The sequence below is a fragment of the Parus major genome, chromosome Z, assembly GCF_001522545.3.
Source record: "Parus major isolate Abel chromosome Z, Parus_major1.1, whole genome shotgun sequence".
Taxonomy (NCBI): Eukaryota; Metazoa; Chordata; class Aves; order Passeriformes; family Paridae; genus Parus; species Parus major.
Window position 1 is genome coordinate 40166506 of NC_031799.1, and position 22951 is coordinate 40189456.

Consider the following 22951-nt stretch of genomic DNA (forward strand, 5'->3'; position numbering starts at 1 on the left):
ACCATGCCCAACAGGGTGTCAGGTTGTATTCTGACTCTGTCAGTGGATAGGTTGGTTGTTTTGGTTTTTTTTTTTTTGTACTGCTGCATTTTTATTTTAATTTTCCTAGTAAAGAACTGTTGCTCCTATTCCCATATCTTTGCCTGAGAGGCCCTTAATTTCAAGATTATAATAATTCAGAGGGGGAGAGGTTTTAATTTTTCCATTTTAAGGGAGGTTCCTGCCTTCCTTAGCAGACACCTGTCTTTCCAAACCAAGACAAGCCTGGAGAAGAGGAGGCTTCAGAGAGTGCAACCTTTTTGTTTTTAAGTGGGACTTACAAGAAAGACAGAGGAAAGCTATTTGCCAAAGCATTCAGTGACAGTACATGGGGTAGTTGTTTTAAACAGAGTACAGTTATGATTGAGTATACAGAAAATATTTTTATGATGAATATGGTGAAATACAGAAATAGGTTACCCAAATGTGAGTGACTCCTCATTGGAAATGTTTAAGGTTAATGTTGAGAGGAATATTAAGCAACTTGATCTAATGAAAAGTCCATTCCCCTATCATAGGGCTGAACCTGGTGGACCTTATGATTGTCTTAAGATGGTAATATTCTATTACCTAGAACAGCTGTAAAAAAGAAAAAAGTTGTACTTAAAGAGGTAACAGGTAAATCAGATTTGCTGAGCTTTATAACCTTATGGGTACAGTTATCTTATTTATTGTTTTCCAATTTTAATGGTGATTGCCACTTCCCAAGAAAATTTACAAACAGCACATAGTGTTCCAGAATAGCTAAGTTCCAGTTAGCTAAGTTAGTTTCTACTCTTAAACAGAAATTAGGATTTTAAGTCTTGCCTATGAAATTGCTGTCATTTGGGATTGGATAATAAAGCAGTAATATAGTCTTAATAAGGAAGAAAAAATAATAAAAGAAAACGATACAGTGGAAGAGTGGAAATAGCCTATGTATTTTATATTTGATACATTAATCATGCAAAATAATAAAACTTTTGGGTTCTAGGAGACTTTTGGATCATTAATGGGTTACTAAAAAACAGTCTGGAGGTAGAGATACACCAATGTTACTGTCAGGTATTCATATAGGGCAAAATTTAATGCATTAACAAAACATTTTTCACCTGACTGATTTTGTCCTGTTGTAGAGACTTATCGATCGATCAGTGCTACAGGTTGGTAGCATCTTTGAAAAAGCCAATTTTCAGCTATCTTGTCTGCCTGCTTAGGAAGGAAATGCTTTAATGTGTTGTATGGTAGATGTAAAGGTGTAAAGGAAGAGGTACATGTGATTTACAATATCTAGGTGTTTGAAATCTCTCTCTCTGGGAAACATACTTTGTACATAGTTCCTTTTTGAGAAACAAAGGGTAGGATTGAAGGTGGAGAAAAGAAGGAAAAGCGAACGTTTTAATTTTTACACAACAGTAGAGTACATGGCTACAAACTCTAGGAATTTGTCGAAATACAGAGTTCCTTTCTGTGATTCAGTTTCCATGAATCAGACAGGTGCTCTTGGTGGTACACCTGCCTGTTCCTCTAATTAGTGTATTGCTATCCTAAATCCAGAAGAAACACAGCCTTTTAAAAAAAAATTAATATACAGTATAATTGATTGTAAAATAAGATGTGCTTACCTTGCATTAACACAATTGGCCCTTTTAAATCTAATGATCACCTTATAGTGAAAGGCACTTACACTTGCTGTATAAGTGAAAAGACATTGTCCTCTGGAGTCTTTCTTGGTAGTGTTCTCCCAGAGATTCTGAATCCTACCAACCAAACTGCATGATGGTCAGGAGCAATTGTAAAGCCTTTGCTGGGTGCTTTGAAAACATAAAAGTAGTTTCTCTTAGTAAAGAAAACTCTAAACGCATATATGAGCATTTGCAGTTTTTCTTGTGTAAAAACAACTGTAAATTGTTTTAGTGTTGTCTTTATGCACTAAGAAAAGAGATCATGGATGTGAATTGCTTAGAATTGTGGTGGGATCTTCTCTGCAGAGCTAGGATTTTGTTTATGTCTGTACTTCTGACCTACTTCACTTAAAAGACAGCCCTTCTTCAAACTCTTGAGGTTGAGCAATACCAGGTGTGAATCAGCACACTGAATGGTTTCTTATATCCCTGCAATTCTGAAGTAGTTTCCCGATACAGAGTTTAATTACTGCTGTTCCCACAGATGATTCTGGAATACAAATTAAAGACATCTAGGTTTTGCTGCTTATTGTAAACATAGGAGATATCTGGAGAAGTAAAATATGGTTGCTGTTTTCTGAAGAGCCTGTCTGATTTTCGTGGATTGCATGGAGGGTACCAATTCAATTCACAATAGCAAAACATTGCCAGTAGCTTTCTCCCGTCCTTCTTCTTATTCTCCTATAGCCCCAGCTGAAATGACACCTGTATTTCCCTTGAAGCCAACATCCTGAACAATTATATTTTTTTTTAGTCTTGTCACACCCTTTATCTTTCTTTGGAGTAAAGTAGAATTAAGCAGAAATTGTTTCTAGTTTTGCTGTTGAATTTTAAGGGTTTACTGTAAGGAGCAGAATTAATGAGCCTTAGGAAACACAAGTATGACAAGTATGACAAAACACCATATGACAGTTGAATACTTAATTCTGTTGCTTGTCTGGAAGCTGGAGGTTGTGGTCACTTTCTATTACAAAAAATACATTTCTGTGCTCTTAGTCATAAAAAAATAAAATAGTTTCATGTGAAAGGGACCTTTTAAAGGTCATCTTGTCCAATTCCTGCAGTTAGTGGGGACATCTTCAACTAGATCAGGTTGCTTTGTGCCCCATACAGCCTGGATTTAGACACTTCCAGGGATGGGGCAGCCACCACCTCTGTCCAACCTGTGCTAGTATTTAACCACACTCAATATAAAATAACTTATTTCTTACAGGTAATCTTCTCCATTTTGAAATTGTTACCCTGTGTCCTGTTGTAACAGGTCCTGCTAAAAAGTCTGTCCCCATCTTTCTTATAGGCCCCTTTCACATGCTGGAAGGCGGCAAAAAGGTCTCCCCAGAGCTTTCTCTTCTCCAGGCCAAACAATCCCAACTCTAACCTTACTTCATGCAGGAGGTGCTCTTGCCATCAGGTCATCTTCATGGCCTTTTTGTGACCTCATTCCAGCAAGTCTGTTCAGTGCTGGCATCCCAGAGCTGGATGCAGGGTTCCAGGTGGGGTGTCACCAGAGCAGAGCAGAGGGACAGAATCCCCTCCCTCCCCTGCTGCCCACACTGCTCTGGATGCAGCCCAGGACACGTTTGGCTCTCTGTGCTGGGAGTGCCCATGGCTGGGTCATGTCCAGCTTGCTCCATTCTTAGGGACCAAGGAAGATTCAGGAGGCAGATAATTCTGATTTTGACCTTCTTACGAAAATATATTAAACATCGGGATTCTATGCTATTCTGTCCCCATGTCCAGAGCTGCTGTAGAGGACAGAAACTACACAACTCTGTTGTTTCTACAGTTGTGGTGGCAAGCAATTTAATAGTGTAATGCATCCTTAAAAGGATTTTACATGTCCTTGAGATCTATCTGAACTCAAATGGTGCAGATTAGGAGGGCAAATTATGGCAAATCGGCATCTGGTTGCTATAAGGGTGTGTTTAACCTAGGATCTTCAAATACTTGCTATTGATATTTTATTAAACATCCTAATGTCATTACTTCATGTATTAGACTAGGACCTCTCTTAAGTTACTGCCTGACTTAAGATGATGAGTAGTACTTAGTTGTTTGTGTTGTCTTTGGTATAGAGCTCATTACATCAGTGCACAAGTTGGATCGTATCAAAAATTTGAAGATCCCAAAATGAGAAATTAGCAAACTGCAAAATCCCATTCCCAGAGGTCAGCATAATTTTTCCTCTGTATTTATTGCAAATGCTGTAATAAATCTTCCTTCTGTCAGTCTAGTGTTTCTGTTCTTGACTTTAGAAGATAAATGCTCCATACCTCCCTTCTTACTCACAGGTTCCAGAGTCCTTGAGAGGTGAACAGAAATCAGATTCTTGTGCTGCACCGTTCTGTTATCTTGTTGTGTTTTTATTTGAGCTACTTTAGCCAAAATCTTACTTTTCTCTCATTAGCTGAAAACATAAAATGTAAAGTATATATTTCATCTTCTGGTGAACTTCCGGTGAAATTTCTCTTTTCTAAGAGCAGTTCTTGAATTTGAAGAAATTACCTTTTTTTTTTTTTTTATAAAACACGACCATATTTTTAATAAAATGTGTTATATTATATATTGGTAGAACACAGCCACCACCACCACAGCAGAATACACCACACAGCCACCAGTTACAGAGACATAACTGAAATTATGCTTAGGAAGCTTTTTTTACAAGTTGTAATAAAGTCCTAAAGTCTCATGGGTTTCTAATCAAACTTTTTGTAATGCGGGTTTTGTTTTTCCAGCTAAGTTCTTAAAATACTCAGTTTAATTATTTTGTTTTGTAACAGTCAAAAATTGCAAGTAGAATCTTTACTGCATTAATTGACAGACAAGGCCTAAGTTTTAAAAATTAGGACTATTTCAGATGTCATTACTGTTGGAAATGCCGATTCCTGATGATCTGATGCTAGCTTGAATACACTAAACATAAGATTATTTTAATTATTAATTAATTATATTAATTCTGATGTTTCTGTAACTTTGTGTATGCCCTCTTAAATTTTTCATACAAAACTGAAAATAGTAAATTATTTATGAAGACTTTAAAGATTATTGGTACTGTCAGTGCTTGATTCCTGTGTGATTCTCTTCAAAATGTATAGTTCCAGATATGCTTGGAACATGCACATAATGTAAATTTAAAATAATTGGTTGGTTTGGGCCTATATAGAAATTAAAGCTTTTCTCTGTAAATGTTAATTCAAGCATTCCTAGTTAAAATTCTAGGTATGTTTGTACATAAACATGAGGTGTTAGAGTTACACATGGTTCATCCCATTGTTTTAGATATAGCAGACAAGAAACAAAAAAATACAAAACAAGCTAATATGAAGAAATTTTAACTCCATACCATTCAAAATCGGTATAGTGAGGAAGACAGGGGGAATCAGGTTCAAGCCGGATGTCTTCTGGCCTCATAGTCACCATCAGCCATTGCTTTAACAGGGGCTATTTCAGTCAACCCTAGTAATCCCTGTGCAGGTGGCCACTGGCTGTAATCTGAGGCTGCAGTTTTCATTCTAAGAACTAATTTTGATTTTTCTACCTGTGCACATCACCTTTTATATACAGTGTTCTTTTGAAAGTGTTTTTCTCTCATTTTGTTCTTGTGTATTTCCTCTGCTGAATTCTTTGCTCATAACTAGCTTTTTAACAACCAGTAGAAGCCTGATTTTCCCTTTCTTCATTTAATATTATTAAAAGCATTCAACTTTTCATTTTCATTCCAAATTATCACTGGGTTGATTGCCATGGTCTTCTATCTTCGCTTATATTTAAACTTTGTTTATTTTTAGTTTTTAATGTCCTCAGTTAGGCACAGGTAGTGCTGTCTGGCTAACTCAGGATGATGTGTATTGGCATCTCTTTTTATTAACTCAAGGATTGTTGAGATGAAAAATAAGGGATGGGACCACCATGCTATTTAAGATGATTTATTGTTCAAGTGAGCTAGATAAGATATCAGTTTCAAAGGTGTGATTTTTGGAGAGAATCAACAAGTCAGCCATAGCTCAAGGTAGTCAAGGGTTTCTTCCTCACACCACAATAATGGACTTTTTGGTCCAAAAGACAGTTAACACAAAACTTGTTTCTACTTAATGACCTAGCACCCTTGCTTAATTCTGCTGCACTGCGTCCGTCTTTTAGCCAATGAACGGATAGGTCACGTCCCCACAGACACCTCTGTTGTGGCTTCTAGATCCTTAGCCTGCCCTGTAAGTCACATTATTACAGTTTAAACCTCTCACTATTTTACCTAATTTCTTACTTACTCAAGGCATATTCTTTCTTACAACTATAGGAACATAAATTTATGATTTTTCTACCTAATGTCTGTGTACCTTTATCATTACATTAACCCAAGCTCTTTCTAAGGCTGCAGATTGAACCTTTCAGCATCTGTGAAAGTTTCTATCTTTCCATTTCCCACAAAGGATGAAGGCTTAAAACAGCTTGTTGATTCACTGTTGTTGATGATTGACCATTGCAACTATCGCCTGTGTTGTGTTTAGTTCAATTTTCATTTTAATAGTTGCTGTCGGTCACTCCTTACATTCATCATTGAGCTTCTGTGCTGTGTTTGCATGGCAATGTACCAGGAGGGTGCAATTCTGTGAGAGGCTGCTAGAAGCTTCTCCTGTGTCCAAGAAAGCCAGTGACAGCTGGCTCCAAGATGGACATGCCACGGGTCAAAGCTGAGCCCGTCTGTAATGGTGCCATTGGGGTATTGTATTTAAGAACAGGAGAAAGATTCTGCACCACAGCAATTGCTAAAGAGTGAAACTATGTACTACTATGAGCATAACAGCCCTGGTGACAGCAAGGTTAGTGCAGAAGGAGAGGGAGGAGGTCCTCCAGGCACTGGAGCAGAGGGTCCCCATGCAGCCTGTGGTGAGGGTCATGGTAAAGCAGCTGTGCTGCTGCAGTGCATGGAGGACCCTACACCGGGGTGCGTGGATGTGATTGAAGGAGTCTGTGAGCCTGCAGGAAGTCTGCACTGGAACAGGTTTCCTGGAAGAACCTGTGGCCCCATGAGAGAGGAGCTCAAGCTAGAGCATGTCTGCTGACAGGACTTGTGACCCTGTGGGGGTCCACTGCAGCAGCAGCCTGTTCCAGAAGGATGATACAATGTGGAAGAGATCCATGCTGGAGCTGTTTGTGAAGAACTGTAGCCCCCGAGACAGATTCACATTGGAGAAGTTTGGAGGACTGTTTCCTGTAGGAGGGACCCCACACTGCAATGAGGAAAGAGTGAGAGGAGTCCTTCTCCTGAGGAGGGAGAACTAATTCTAACCTTGAGGAAGAAGCAGCAGAGACAACATGTGATTAACTGATGGCGCCTTCATTCCCTGTCCCCTTGTGCTACCTGGGAGAGAGGAGGTGGAAAAAAATTGCAAATGAAGTTAGGCCCAGGAAGAAGGGAGAGCTAGGAGGAAGGTATTTTTAAGATTTGGCTTTATTTCTTGTTATCTTACTCTCACTTGCTTGGTAATAAACTAGTATTCCCTGAGTCAAACCTGGTTTGCCTGTGATGTAATTGGTGGTGCCTCTCTGTCCCTCTCTTGACCCGGGAACCTTTGTTATAGTATTTTCTCTTCCTTGTCCGGCTGAGAGACGAGAGAGAGCAACTTTGGTAGGCACCTGGCATCCAGCCAAGGTCAGCCCACCACAGCTTCATGTGCATGTAGCCAATGTGTAGCTCTCTAGAGCCTTTTCCCATTTTAGCAGGTCACTGATCAGTCATAGCATGAATCGTTTGGATTCTTTACATTTTGGTATTTAGTATGAAGGCTTTTAATTAAGTTTTAATTTTTTTTTCAGTAATTCCAACATATTTTATATTGTAGGTCATGCGGGAGTGTCTGCCAGCATGATGAAGAAAAGAACATCCCACAAGTAAGTTGTTAATATATTTACTGAAGAATAGCTCTCAGTAACTGGAAGTACTGTTCTAGAAATATATCTGTATTGTTCCACTCACTTCTTGAAAATCGTGGAATAATATTCAGTCTGTATATGTGTGTAGTCAGACTTTAAAATTCTTTCTAGAAGGTAGTAGGAAGTAAAGTCCCACAGATAAAGTTTTAAACATTGTTCTGACTGTTAACGCTATAGTTTTCTTGAAAATAATTTTGAAATTCTTTCTGGAATCCGTAGAGAAGGATTTTCAAGCCTGAACTTAGCCATGTCTACTGTAGGATGTCTGTTCTCTGGCACAGAGTTCAAGCAGTTACCAGGTCAAAAAAATCTGCAAATCATGTTTACTAAGAACCTAGTTGGGAAGGAATCTCAGATATTTGTAATAATGTATGCACTCTAACTGTAGTGTTGGAAAATATTTTTCATGTTTTAAAAATAAAGAATGTACTGAAATACTTCTGTAAGGAAGCTGCTATCAGTATGTGAAGGAAGGATACCTGCTTTTGCTATATTTTCATGGCATGTATTTTTCAATCTTCAACATTTTAAATAGTAGCAGCTGAACAGTGGTGAGTAGCTGTGTGAAAGTAAAGGTAACCTTCTGGATATAAATTGTGTTAGTGTCATGCAGCAAGATACCGTATCTGGTGAGAGAAATTGAAGGGTAAGTGGGAAACTTAAACTGTTACTAGTTGTTTGTAAGTGTAAAGTCATATAGTGTGTATCAATCACAAGCAATTTGTTTGGCAGGTGTATTTTCCACAATTAATGTAATTAATCACTGTTAACAGTGTTAACTATTTCCCAGAGACAACACCTGATGTTTAACTACTCTGATGCCTTCCACCAGCTCATCATTATCCATTCTTGTCTACCTTCATAGAAGGCAAAGAGAAACATTTATTTGTCTAGGGGCAGGTAGAGTTGGTTAAAATTTAATTTCTCTTGTTCTCTTTCAACCGCTCAGAGAAAGGAGTGTATGATGGGAAGACTATCAGAGGTGGGTTGCCTTTTGTACTTGAGGGTGGCTAGATGTGTCTTTATTGTTGTGTTAATATACACTTATTAAATAACTAAATAGGCTGTAAATTTGTTAGCACAAAGGCTTTTGTGGGACATAAGAAGTTTTGATCCTGAGTGACATGATTTTGAGGTACTTAAGCATCCGGCTTAGTTTTATGTTAATTTAGCCTAGTTCAATTGTTTATTATTTAGTTAGGGTTTTTTTTGTACCAAGCTAAGATGACTTCTTGTATGCTGCTTACTGACTTGTCTGAGAATGAGGTAGAGTAGTAGAATATTGTTTGTATTTATAGTTTGCCATAAATACTATATGCTGATACTACTCTGAGCCAATATGATAGACCATGAGTTAGTATTGTATACTTTGTCACATATTTAGCTATTTATTTAGTTACATCCCCATTTAAAGAAAAGGAAGCCTACTGGCACTCAAAGACCATTGAGATTTTAAAGGTTTGTTTCAGAAGGTTTGTGGCAGAGGAAGGAACAAGGCATGACTCAGTAACTGAGGTTGTGATAGAATGAGGAACATGGATGAGCCTTCTGAACTCTTTAAATGTTAGTTAACTGTTGAGCCTTTTGGAGAAGGTTCCCGTTGTTACAGGACAGTTCTTCCAAGTACTCTGTCAGTGGGTAGTGGTGGTCTCTGCCAGTATGAAGCTGACCTCACTGGTATCAGATCAATCAGTAAACTCACAGATGTCATTCTTTCCACCCTTAGTGTATAAGGATAGTGCAAGATCTAGCACACATATGAAACAGTCCTTTCTTATAGGCTCTCCAGATTTCTTGTAGCTGGCAATTCAGAGATTTCAAGGTGTAGGTTATAATTGCAATTTAACTATAAGTGAGTTTAGACACATTTATGAAATTCTGATACCACTTTAAGGTAGTATACTCTCGGCTTCTTCAGCATCTAGAGCTGAAATTCACAACGGAATTATTTTTTTTACTTTTGAGGGAGTACAGAATGTACTTTAAAACTTATGTCTTAATTAATATGCCTCACAATCTGAATATTTTGAAAAGTAGTTCATAGCAATTCTCTGATTGCCATTCTGTTATTAATCATAGACATTAATAAGATCACAGGTGTATTAAGAGTTGTATCCTACTTTCAATAACTTTTCTGTTTTGCACTGTGAAAGATTGAAAACATGCTGACTGCTGCTGCTGTACTGCTTCTATAATGTTTTATAGTTTTCATTCTAGTTTTTCACAGTTGTGCTTGTTTTGCATATCTGAGAGACAGGGTTTTCTTTCATCCTTCTGGGATTTATTTTTTTTTTCCTTGTGGTGTTTTTCTGAAATGCCGTGATCAGGATAAAATCAATCGACAACCAAACCTTAAATGGGTAACTTTATGGGTTACTGGGCATTGCCATTCCTGTTTTTCTAAATGCTAGTTTGTGTTTTAAGCACAACCCTCTGGTAACGGCTGATTTTTCTGCTACCCACTGCAGTTCTGCAATATGTTGGCTTCCCCGGTAGCAGTTGCCAAATTAAAATTTGTGCAAGGACCATATAAACACAGCTTTAACATCTGGGCAGATTTCCTTCCGGCTCTGTAGTATTTAAAATGCTTCCAAAGTTTCTGGTTCACATAATGAAACTTTTTCACACTAGGTTTTACTTAACAGCTTACAGCCTGCAAGATAAAGAAGAGGATCAGAAACTTCTGGGAATTGAAGGGCTGTTTACAGTGAGGATGTGTCTGATGTGTCAAGAACTATTACCAGGACTTGATATTTTCTGGTTTTCCTGGCTTCATGTCTTACGTGTCTAATTGTTTTCAAATATTCAAGAGCAAATGTCTGTGGAAATTTTAAAGACTGTGTTAATTAATGAAAGAGAAAGAAAAATGGTGTTGGATCTTCTGCATAGAGTATCATAGAAGGTTATTTGTGTAACTTGATTTATTACAAAAATGCCACAACATTGAGGAAAGGAGAGTTGGTTACTTGGTTGTCTTACATGGAAGTACGATCATAACTTACTTTTTAATAGTTAAAATTTTTTGCTTGTTTTCTTACCATGTTCAGATGCAAGAAGTAGGTGTTCCTTGATAATATACTAGTTTGAATATCTAATTTCTTACAGCATGAATCACTTCAAATGAGAAGTGAGCAGCTGTTCCATAATGCAACCTTAAAGCAAAAATTTGAACTGCAAGTACACCTAGTGGGTACTTGACTTGTAATTAAATTCCTAATGCTCTTCGCTCTATGAGGCATTTTAAATGTAGTTACCTGTTTGAACTTAGTTATGTTGTCTTCTTCCATAGAATGAGTGTAAAGCTTTTTGCCTTATTGTTCCAAATTAAAGTGCATTATGCTTTGTAGGCAAAAAGTAAAGTTGACTGTGAGTTTGAATATCAATAGCTTTGCAATCCTTTTCAAAGATGAAATTATGAGCAACATATACTGCTTACACTAGACAAAGCAACATCAGTTTAAGCTTCTTTTATTTCTATTTGATTTTATTCCCTTCAGAATGAAGCAGTGTTCCATTAGCACTAATTAAATAAATGGAAAACAAAACAAACTCAATTTTATGTGCTGAGAACCAGATCTCTGATCTTATTTTATAAAGTGAGCTATTACTGACTTACTACAATTAGAAACATATATATATTCTTGTGCAGAACTAGAATTTGAAAATGCATTCTAGTTTTTTGCATAAAATTACAAACAGCTTAGTGGGAGAGTCTCTCTTTACAGGAACTCAAACCTGTTCCATTTATCTGTGCTATCAAGGTTAGGAATGCAAAACTGCAGTCTGATCTTTGAAAACCTCAAATGATAACATAAGTGAAATTTGAAAACACCCTTGCTAAGGTCTTCATGGTTATTTAAAATCTGGAGGTGGGACAAGTATTGAAGTTAATTGTGTATTTTGTTCTTAATAGTTATGATTACAGTTATGATACAGCATTGAACATTCCAATATCATATTGCAAGTCTATTATTCTGAAATACTGCTTCCAAGATTTCAGTGGTATGATTGTTATCTGTATTTTTTTGATCATATAGAGACTTCCTTGAGAGCATTCATCATACCCGGAGACCTTTATCTCTGATCACTATCTCTAATCTAAGGAAGAATATTGCCTTCTGCAACTGATCGTCTTTTAGATGTTACTTTTAAGCTAGTTGTGTACATATACTACTGCCATTGAAATGATGTGTACTACAAATAGTAGCCCAAAAATTTATTTTACAACTAGTTGATATCCAAAAGAATTTTGTATATTGTCATAATTCTCTGTTAGTTTCTTCCATTTGTGTTCAAAATAGTCAATTTGTGTTTTTAACAGCTGGATAAAACAAAACTTGTGTAACACTTTTGGGTGATTTGGAACTGTCAAATAGCTTACATTACAGTTCATCAAAATAGCAACTGTTACTTACCAGAAGGAATTTCTGTGCCAATTCCATATTCCATGAAAATATCAGAAGGACATAAAAATTACTTGATCTGTTTTCTGCATAAAGGAGTATCCCTTCTATGGCCATTTACATTACATGCAATTTTTCATTTTCCTTGTTAAATACAGAAGTGTTGTTGCTGTCATGTGTCTTTAAAACTACTTGGAGTCAAAATTATCTGTAAATGAAGGAGCCTAAATTTTCTTTAGGTGAAAACAGGTCTGTTTTAGGGAAAACGAACATTTTGAAAGAGTTTCAGTCAGCCACATAATGTGCTTGCACTGACTTCTTCCTCCTGGGAAGGAGTTGTTTACTGTTCTGTAGAGAGCAGCAAGGTAGTAAAGTAGCAATACTGCCAGCTAACCATGTGCTTTGAGACTTGATCAGGTGAGTTTCACTTTTGACATTCAGTGTAGCAAGGAATAGAATGGTTATTTTGGCTCAAGCAAACTAGAATTTACTGCTAGAAAACTGACTTTATACAGCATGTCAAAAATGTGTCACTACTTTTAAGTGTGTTTTTCTTTTTTCCAATAAAGAGTGATAAGCTTTGTGCTCTAATTTGAAAAAGGTGTGCTAAGCTATAAAATATATTGCCATGTAAAAGCATATAGCTATTTTTTTAAAGTAGAATTTTGAATATGTATATACTTGTTTAATATTAATGTTTGTATCTGTGTACAGAAAACATAGAAACAATGTGGGACCAAGCAAACCTATATCTCAGCCACGAAGAAATATTGTAGGCTGCAGGATACAGCACGGATGGAAGGAAGGGAGTGGACCTGTAACACAATGGAAGGGCACGGTTCTTGATCAAGTTCCTGTAAATCCCTCGCTCTATCTCATAAAGTATGATGGATTTGATTGTGTGTATGGACTAGAACTTCACAAAGATGAAAGAGTTTCAGCACTTGAAGTTCTTCCAGACAGAGTTGGTAAGTGTTTTGTGTTCTTCTGATAAACAAATATACATATTAGCTGACATTTATCACTAAATGTTTTTCACTAATCCCTCCATACTTCCCCCTAAGACAACCTGTGACCACTTAAATGTTACTGGTCAATTTAGTTTTTACTTTCATGGTAGGTAATCTAAATCCTTTAAATTTTTTTCTATTCCGCAAAATTTTGATGATGCTAGTGACTGCAGTTGCTGTCTTCTGTCTTTAAGTAGTGTGCAGTACATTGTGTAGCTCTTAGATTAATATTGATATTTCTGTTAAAATTCCAACTCTAAGCCATCTAGACTATGTTGTCTCTCTTTTGTGTCTAACAGTAATAAGGTTACATTTTTTTCTTGTGCTACCAACAGGGATTTATAATAATGACAGGAAGATAATGGTCTAAGTGAATTAACCAGATTAGTAATAATGTTTTTTTGTTTTTCAGAATTAGAACTGGATTGTTAAACTGCAGGTTTTTCAATCCACCGAGTTTGATACCTACTCAAGGAAACACTAGTTGGTAAATAGAAAAGGCTGTTGCTTCTCCTAAATACAAAGAAATTGGCAGCAGTCTATAGGGTGGTGTTAGGAGGAATCAAACCCCGAAGCTAAATTAATAACATTGTATAACTGCTCTGAGATAGGCCTTTTGTTTCTACCTCTCTCTGTCCAGTGTCTAGCTAAAGTTCAGAGTATTTGCTGCTTAACTGATCTCTCCTTAGCTTGCATTATGATTGTTTCAATTCATGGTTATTTTAACAACATTATGAAGTTCTTAGTTCTACAGCACAAAACTCTGGGATGGACACTGTTTGTTTTGTGTATGAATTTACTAACTGCCAATCAGATTTGTGTATTAGTCAGCATAAAGATTGTTTTTTTACAAAGATACATATCTATGCTTTTCAATGAATTCGTGAAATGCTGTCATTTCAGCTTCGTCTCGAATTAGTGATGCCCACCTGGCAGACACAATGATTGGTAAAGCTGTGGAACATATGTTTGAGACAGAGGATGGCTCGAAAGATGAATGGAGGGGGATGGTTTTGGCTCGAGCTCCTATTATGAACACATGGTTTTATATTACCTACGAGAAAGATCCCGTCTTGTACATGTACCAGCTCTTAGATGATTATAAAGAAGGTGACCTTCGCATTATGCCTGATTCAAGTAAGTAGGCCAATTACTGTTTTCTTCTGGCTGCTTTTTGTGTTAAACATTTATCTGTGGTTTATTTATGAACAAGAAAGTTGACAAACAAGCATCCTATTTGCTATTCCAATTTTTTTTTCTTTTTAAGTATCACCGCTAACAAATATGGTAGTATAACAAAGAACATCTGTGTTAACTGCCGAAATATTTATGTTTTCTTAGCAGTGACATATGCTGGGTAATACTTTTTCATAATTATTCATAATTCTGCTGAAAATATGGGTATACCACTGTGGAAGAGTTTCTGTTTTTTAGTGGAAACTGACAAACCAGAAGTCTTCCACTGCTGTTTTCTTACAGATGTATCATGTCTTATGGAGTTGGCTCTTGATTTGTGTCTCTGAAGAAGTTCTTGTGGGAATGAATATTTTGGCTAAAACTAATATTATAAGAAGAATTTCACAGACATGTGTGTCTTTGTTGTGAAAAACTTGTTTTCCCACTTGCTTGTGGGAAAGAAGTACTTATTTTTTGAAAATTGATTTTCTCTCACATTTGTAACACACTAGTGAGAAAAAGATATCCTCTTATTTCCTCTTATTTTGCATGGGAAGTTGTCTTCTTCTTCAGGACTTCTATTAATTTAGGATTTTCACAGACTCAATATTGTTCTAGAGGTTTAGATAGTCAGTACAAAAAAAGAGATTTTAAAGAATACTTTGGATTTACTTGTCCTGTGAAACAAAACCCTTTCTGACAGAAGCCATCTGAGACTTAAAGAAAATTAATTGTAACTATATATGCAAAGTACTATGTAGTCAACCACTACAATTATCCAATTAGTAATTTGTGGAGTTTGAGATCATCTTCTTTCAAATGCACCAGTGGTAATGTTCTACTGGCAGAATAAAAAAGTGGCTCTACTTGCATACCCTTTGTGTTAATGATCTCTGTTTAGGTTGTCCTCTCCTCCACCCCTAGCAAAAAGCAGTATCTCTGATGCTTTTAAAGAATGAACCACAGATGTTAATGGGAAAAAAGTGACCTTCCTCTTCTTAAAGAAACAAAGTCCTTAAGACTTGAATGTTAAAATAACTGGTTCTTTGTATTAACCACCAAAATGGACTAGGAATGTATTTTAAGTTTGCTTTACTTTCTTTCACCTTGAGAGTAGGAAAGGCTTATATGCTTTCTTTCCATTTAAATCTTATTTGCTTTTAGTGCACTTTACCCTCTGTGCTCACCAAGAGATTATTGCTTACGGATTTTCTAAACACATGGAAGTATTTACGTCCTTCCCTGAATGTGAATGCTTTCCAGATATTTTGAATCATGTCCTTGAGTCAACAATTAGATGTTAGTATTTTGGAATAGTATTTTTCATGTCAGATTTTAGAATATTTGCAAATACTTCTGTAAATTTGGTAGAACTTACCATAATATCATAAATAAAATTTCTAAGGTACTGTCCCTTTTCAAATACAGGTTCTGCACATGTGAGGAGACCAAATAATAAATCATTTGTTTTAACCTTTTTTCTTTTTGTAAAGGGAAAATGTATTGCTGGATCTTTTGATTTCTCTACACTTGTAAGTGAAAATGTAAAAACTTGCATCTTTGCCAATAAAGATTCTTCATATAAAACTAATAATAAGAGGATAATAACTATGTGTGACAATACATTTATAGAGGAACTGGAGCACAAGAAAGAGACTTCTGTTTGCAGAAGAATTTTTAAATGCAAATGAAAGCTAATCTATTCATTCCCTGTTGTGTTTTTTTTTTCCTCTTCTGAGAGTTCTTTCACAGCTCTCAAAACTGAAAATAAAATGGCTAGAATCTATAAGGAATTCCTAATGCAAACTTTTTAACAAGTTATTAATTTAAAAGCTTACGATTTACAGAATAAAAGCCACAGCAGATATAATTGCTTCAGAAAGTTTTCAGTGGAATACAAGTTTATCTGAACTAGAAATCAAAGAGGAGCTGAGAAAGAAGATGGAGCTAGCTTCCAGTTCTTCATACATCTCCATCCTTTATTATATTTGTTCTGTGATTGGCTTGTAGACAATCACTTGGCATGTTACAAATCACACCTCTCATTATCCAGATTTAGCACAGGTATTGGCTGGTGAGGTTGTGGCAGAGAGGAAAATAATACAATCAGACCATACCAAAAACATTCTTTAAATACAGAGTCAAAAGCCCCTTTTAGTAAAGAGTTTACACCTACTACCGTTTCAGAAAAGATGCTTTTGTTGCAGTTGAATGCGCACATTGAACCTTTGAATAATGTGTGTGGGAAGAGGGAAGTTAAGTTAGGCTACTTTTCTGCTAAGGAGGTCCAATGCCTCTTTCTGCTCACGGCTTAAATTCAGTTACCTACAGCCATTTTCTACAACTTGTGTATACACCTTCCTTTCAAAAATTTACTTCTCTTACCAACCAAAGTGCTATTTTTGTCTTAATAAAATGAAAGACATTATTACTTGAAAATCTTTTCTTCAGTTACTTTCTACAAGCATGGCAATTGTTAGGTGCTCATCTGAAAGAAATTAATTAAACTGTTTACAACTTTTAATTGTTATGTAAAAGTTCTAAAGAAGATTCTGCAGTTGTCCTCCGTTGTGCTAATTTTTATTAATGTCTACTAAAGCATATTGGGTTTATGTTGCAGATGATTCACCTCCTGCAGAACGGGAACCAGGTGAAGTTGTGGACAGCCTGGTAGGCAAACAAGTGGAATATGCCAAAGAAGATGGCTCGAAAAGGACTGGCATGGTCATTCATCAAGTTGAAGCCAAACCATCTGTCTATTTCATCAAGTTTGATGATGATTTCCATATTTATGTCTACGATTTGGTGAAGACATCCTAGACGTCATCATGAACTTTTGCCAAATTTGTGGAACTATTAAATGTAAAATTTGTAGACACAAAGACTTGACTGCTTTCCAGTTTAACGAAAGCTTAAATGTCCCTGCGAACCCACAATCTCTGCCAGCAAAACTGTTTTGTTCTGAGTAATACAAACATGACACATTTTGTGTAAGAGAACTCCTTTTCTTGAAGGAAGTCAGTATGTTTGGGCAGGAGGGAGTTAAAAGCAAAGAACAGCTGCAAATTCAAGCTGTGTAAAGTTGATCTAGTATTGTAATCATTAATCTAAATTTTTTCATAGATTTTGACTTTTTCTTCAATCTTGCACTCACTTGTTCAACTGCCACATGCAAGTGTAGTTTGATATTTTGATACGCCTTTTTTTGTAACATTAAATTTAATTTCTTGGATACTGGCAGTCCTTGTTTTCAGGGTTGGGACAGCGGTGACTTTTCTGAAAGGTTTAAACAGTTTGTGCAGTATCAAGGAGTGCCTAACCCAAGTAACATCATCATTCTGCTGTGTTTCTACACTTTATTTCAAATTTAGCTTTTTAAGAACTTGCAGTGCGTGGAAATGCTTGTGCATTTTTTACTAGTCACAGGGCAGTAGGATACCAAGTGTTTGGATTACGCACCTTTCAGTGAAAAGGCTTTAAACTATAAAATTACATTTAATCTGTATAACCACTTAATTAGAATATGCAGGTTAATGGCCCACATTTACAAGTTGTAGGAACCAGTAAAATACATGCAACAAGGCTGCCTTCAATCCTAAGTGTTGTACTTCTTTCTTTGTTATACACACTTCTTAGCAAAACCCAAGTGCTTGGTGCCACAACTTTAACAGTATATATGCTACTTCAGAAGACTTTAGACTACACATTGGCATCAGTAGTCTCATTTAATATCAAAACCTAGCAACCTGAATGTTTGTGTGTGGACTTAGAAGCCTAACAGTAGTTAATATTTTACATGGTAAATACAATCTCACACCAGGGGAGTGGGAGGGGGTGTCCTTTTACAGTGAAGATGTAACTTTAGAGAAGGAGAAGCGTTTGTTGCCTTCTGCTCAGTCTGTTGCATTCCTTTGTGTTGGTTTGCTTTTAATCATTTCAGTTTGAGAAGGCATCTTCCCAGTTTATTCTTTTTCTGGCTTTTCCACATAAGGAGTGTCTGGACAAATCTACAGTTTAAACCTGTTGTTGCCTTTTGTGGTGTACATTGTACTTGCTTTGAGGTATGCTGTTAACATGAATTTCATTCTATGAACACTAGAGTTCTGCATGCCAGTGGTGTACTATCTAACGGAAGCTATAGGCAGTCTCAGTGGTTCAGTCATCTGCATTAGATTGTGGATGTAAATAGCAGCCCACAACTGCAAAATTTTTTCATGGTTATAATCTTGCAAGATAGTTGTAAATGAAAATTAGAGTTTCTTAAGTGTGGCAGCTTTTAAAAATAATGGAATTGGAACAACAATCCAGCACAGCAACAAGGTTGTCATGTTACAATAAGGCAGAGCTCTGCAAGTTTCAAAAAACTGCTTCACAGAAGTACAGAATGTGAAGACAGTTAACACTGTTGATGGAAGGAACAAATACCCTGATATCCAACCGTGTGCCATTAGTGGAAGAATGCAGGAGAGGTGCTGTTAATCAGAGGACAGAGGTGCAGATGACCTCTGTTGTGGGTAATCTTGATGTTGAAGACTCAGTGGTTTAAGCCCCTTTCTGTCCATTTTTTTGCCTGATTTCATATTTTAGCCTTAAGGCTTGTGCCTCATTATGCTGTTGAATGGTAATAAATACTCTCCGTATAAATATGATACCTTAATTCTTTGTCCATTGCTACTATATTGCATTATGTCCAGTATTTCATCATGGGCAACCAAAGGCAGGCTATTGTCTTTCAGTGAATAGCTTCTTGATGCAGTCCTTATGCAGTAAGTACCTGAGTCGTAAATGTTTCTTGTGTTTGAACAAAGTGAGCAGATTTGCAACACAGTGTTTTCATCCTGCAGATCTGTTGTGTTTTCTATTGACTCTTAAGAGTCCTGCATGTAAATCTCAAAGCTGAGCCTGGCTCCATGAGCCCAAGTCGATATTTGTGGCACAGGAATGAGTGAGTATATTAATTACACACGAGATACATGAATAACCTAGTACACTGAACTTGGGGCTATATATCTGAGGAATAAGAGGTTTGTTTTGAAATAATCTGAGGTTTAGGTCTACTGGAACACTTTTAGCATTAGGCTTGCATTTGTGGGTTTTCTGCAAGCCTATTGAATACACTATGTATTCTGACAATTAGGGTATAATCTACAAACTGTAAATTTCACAGTTGTTTTTCAATGTCCCTGTTGTCTGTTGTGTGGGTATTTTCACTTTTTTTTTTCTTTTTTTTTCTTTTTTCTTTTTTGTTTCTTTTTTTTTTTTTTGGATAGCTTAAACCACAGTTTTGAGGCTTGAGACTAATTCCACTCCCTGCCCATCTGCTTTGGGCTTTGTTTTAGGCTCATGTTTCAGATCTGCATGCAGTGCTTGCGTTACCCTGGTAACTAAATGTTGGTTCCTTGTTATAGGGGTTCAACATTACTTTCCAAAATCACATAGGGCTTGTGATGGCACAAGCCATGGATCTTTGTATAAAAGTTATTCACCTTTCACATTTACCTGCTGTAGTATTGTTGTATATTGTGTGTGTGCGTGTGTGTGACGTCAGGCTGCCATGTAAAACTTAAAAGGGAAAAAAAACAAAAAAAAACCCCAACTTAAATGCAGACCATCCTTTTTTGCATGCTTAGAGGGTTAGAACATTCAATGTAACAAACTAAAGTTGCATGTTAAAATGTTTAGGTTTTTGTTTTGTTCTGTTTTTATTTTGTGTTCAGTTTTTTGTGAATTTGCTTATTGTGCTGTTTTAATGGTTGTTAGTAGGATTAAATGCACCGGTGAGACGAGCATAGTGCCAACGGAAGGTAATTTTCCAGTTGTATATGTCATACAGCATTTGAAGGGACCATGTATTCTGTTAAAGAAAAAAAATAAAATTTCAGTTGAATAGCAGAACGCTACATTCTTCTTCTTTCTTTTGAGTGCCAAACCCTAAACTATGCTGGAGTAAAGATGGGGAAAACCCTTTTTGTTGGAATAGGTAGAAGCATTCTTTAAATGGATTGTTTAAACATAGGGGCTTTATCTTCAGATAGAATTTACTAGTTGTGTCAGGGAAAAGAATTATGGTAAAAACAGTTTCTGGTTCCTTGAAAATGCTGTGCTTTTTGTATTTTACATCATTAGTGCAATTTGGATGGTTCTTGGTATGTGTATAGTTCAGAGGTCTTCGTGTTCGCATTTTTAAATTAGGTAATGAATTCATCTTTAGAGCTTGGTTTCTTTATTTTTATTTTATTTTGAACAATGTAGACAGTTCCCTGTTCTCTGCATTTAGAAGTATAAACACTTTAAATTGTTACTTAATTCTGTAAGTAATTTTTATAATTATGATGTAACTCTATCCTTAAAACATTTAAAATAAACCCTTTATGTGCAACTTATGCCTGTAAACTTTGTTCTCACAAGCAAAACATAGTAATGTGATTTCAGGTTATGAAGAAGCAGTATCAATTTATTATTTTAATGTTGAGCCATGTATGCTGGTGTAATACTTGCCCTATGAAATACGTTTGCTTGCAAAGCCAAATTTTATTCTTTTTTTTCAAATAAGTATAAATGCTGGTAAGATGGAACTTGCCTAAGGAAAAGCATACTGTTAAATTGTATTTAACTAAACACAGAAAACTCACCCCTCCAGGGGCTGTGTGGGTCTGTTAAGCAGTCTCAATTTCCAGAGTACACAAAATATCTTGGCAGTGGGGAACTGCAGAAGCATTTGGCAGTGTTTTGGTGATACATTAATTTGCTTTGAATTAAAACAATTTAAAATTTAATGAAGTGTATTTTACTGGTAATAAAAAACAAAGTTGATGCAAATTGGAGGTGATAAGCAGAGAAGATAACATCACCATCTTGTGGATTTTCTAAAGTCCTGTAAGTTGTTGTGAAGACTTTATGTGGTTAAATTACTAAGGCAGGCTTTCCATGTTGAACAGTTTTTCTTTATTACTGCCTTTTTTCTGATAATAAAGGGTGCATGGCACTTAAAGGATGTGGTATAGTGGTGGACTTTGTAGTGTTAGGTTAACAGTTGGACTCAGTGATCTGAAGTATGTCTTCCAACCTAAATGAATCTGATTGTGAAACACTTTTTGGCGCCAAGCTCATTTAGTCGTATACTGAAGAACACGGGAGTATGCCAGCATGCATACCCAAACCTCTTCCTGTAATTGGTATCCAGTTTATTGTATCCTGTTGCCCCTGGTACTGCTCCCAGTGAAGATTTATATTGTGTACATCTGTGCTTAGAAAGAGTCTAAGACATTGCTGTAGCAAGCATATCACCTGCAAAAAGCAGAGGTTTATCTCTGTGACCAGGCTATTAAATTGTATTTAAAAATAGATGCAGTAACACAGTGTGACTAATGCCGAACCTGTTCTGTATTAACACTAATAAACCCAGCCTCAGTTTGGTGGCATCTTCCTCTTTATAGAGACAAGAAAAAGCCTTGCAGAAGCCAAGATAATTTTGTTGTCTATCACTGTAGTAATGAACTTGCCCCTGAGAGTTACTTTCAAGTAGCTTAAATGTCAGTGCCTTGTAGACAATAATGTCCCTCAGATTTCAGAGGGTGGTAGGGGTTCTACTCAGAGCTATTGCTTCAATGCTACTGTACAGTATTTTCACATGTCAGGTTCTTCCTTGTCCATATGAACATTTTTTTAGGGAGAAAAAAACCCCAAACCTGCTCTTTGCTCAGTGGATTACTCACTTTGACATAATTTTTATTTTTATATTCATGCTGTAAGCAGCGGAGCCATTAATGACTTCAGGGGAATCTCTTGTTTTCTGGAAAGGGTGAAGTTCAGTAAGGATATCTGGGAGGAGGTTGGGCTGCTGCAATTTAAGATCATTAGGCTCTAAAATGAGAAGTAAGAATACATCAAGGAAATTATAGGTACGTTCTTTCATCATCAAGCGCTGGATAATAAAAGATTTTTACTATTTTGCACACTTTAAAGCATTTTTTTTTCAGTCTAACTAGTTTTTCTTTCTAAGTTCCTGTCTTTGCGTGTTACATCACTTAACCTCTTTGCCAATATCAGTACCTAAGCATTTTAATTCCTATCAGGATTTGCAGCCTCGGAAAGTTATCAAGCTACTAGGCATTTTTTCAAGCTCTGCTCTTCCCACTGTCTTGTGAATTTCCTGATTTCCAAACAGGGTACAGAGCTGTATATGCACAATGTACACCTGCTTATGTACAACAGAAAGCAGCTGAGGTCTCAGCTCTGTGAGGTGGTGTCAACACTTCCCTATTCTACATAGATGTTCATTACAGATCTCTGCACATTTTTCATCTGAAATCAGTTATGGTTTGTCTGCCTTCACTTGTATACAACTTGTGTGAATGGTTTTACAGCCTCACAATTTAGAAACCTCTGTTTTGACACTGGTTGCACCCACCAGAATTAATGTGGTGCAATGCAATTAATCCTTAAATTTGTTTATATTCAATGGAGTCTGACTTTTCCAGGCCCTTTTTGAATGTTTTGATGCTATTGTTCCTCAGGTCTGTAGACCAATCTGTTCAAAGCTGACTTTAGTAATGATCATGGACATCTTAACACTTACTTTATTTTACATAATCTTTTTACTTCCTAAGGATGTTCCAACCCAGATCTAACAGATGAGAGGCACTTTTTTTTTTAAAAAAAAATTAAAACAAAAACTTTATACTAGTTTAAAAACACTTTCATGTTGATCAAAGTGAATCCCTGTAAA

The 22951-nt window shown here is 36.4% G+C and overlaps 1 protein-coding gene across 10 annotated transcripts in view; it reads left to right on the forward strand.

Annotated features, from left to right (window-relative positions):
• The window catches only part of SPIN1 (spindlin 1), a 59459-nt gene extending 38853 nt beyond the window's left edge, over positions 1 to 20606 (forward strand). For 9 of the 10 annotated variants that reach the window (XM_015653188.2, XM_015653186.3, XM_015653191.3 and 6 more), the window contains exons 3-6: positions 7544 to 7592; positions 12752 to 13005; positions 13951 to 14184; positions 16844 to 20606. In XM_015653188.2, the coding sequence (XP_015508674.1) occupies positions 7544 to 7592; positions 12752 to 13005; positions 13951 to 14184; positions 16844 to 17043 (737 nt within the window). In that variant the 3' untranslated portion in view covers positions 17044 to 20606. Of the gene's footprint in view, positions 1 to 7543; positions 7593 to 8583; positions 8617 to 10279; positions 13006 to 13950; positions 14185 to 16843 lie in introns of all 10 variants that reach the window. The other variant, XM_033511419.1, reaches the window with a different exon arrangement.
• The last annotated feature ends 2345 nt before the right edge of the window (positions 20607 to 22951 follow it).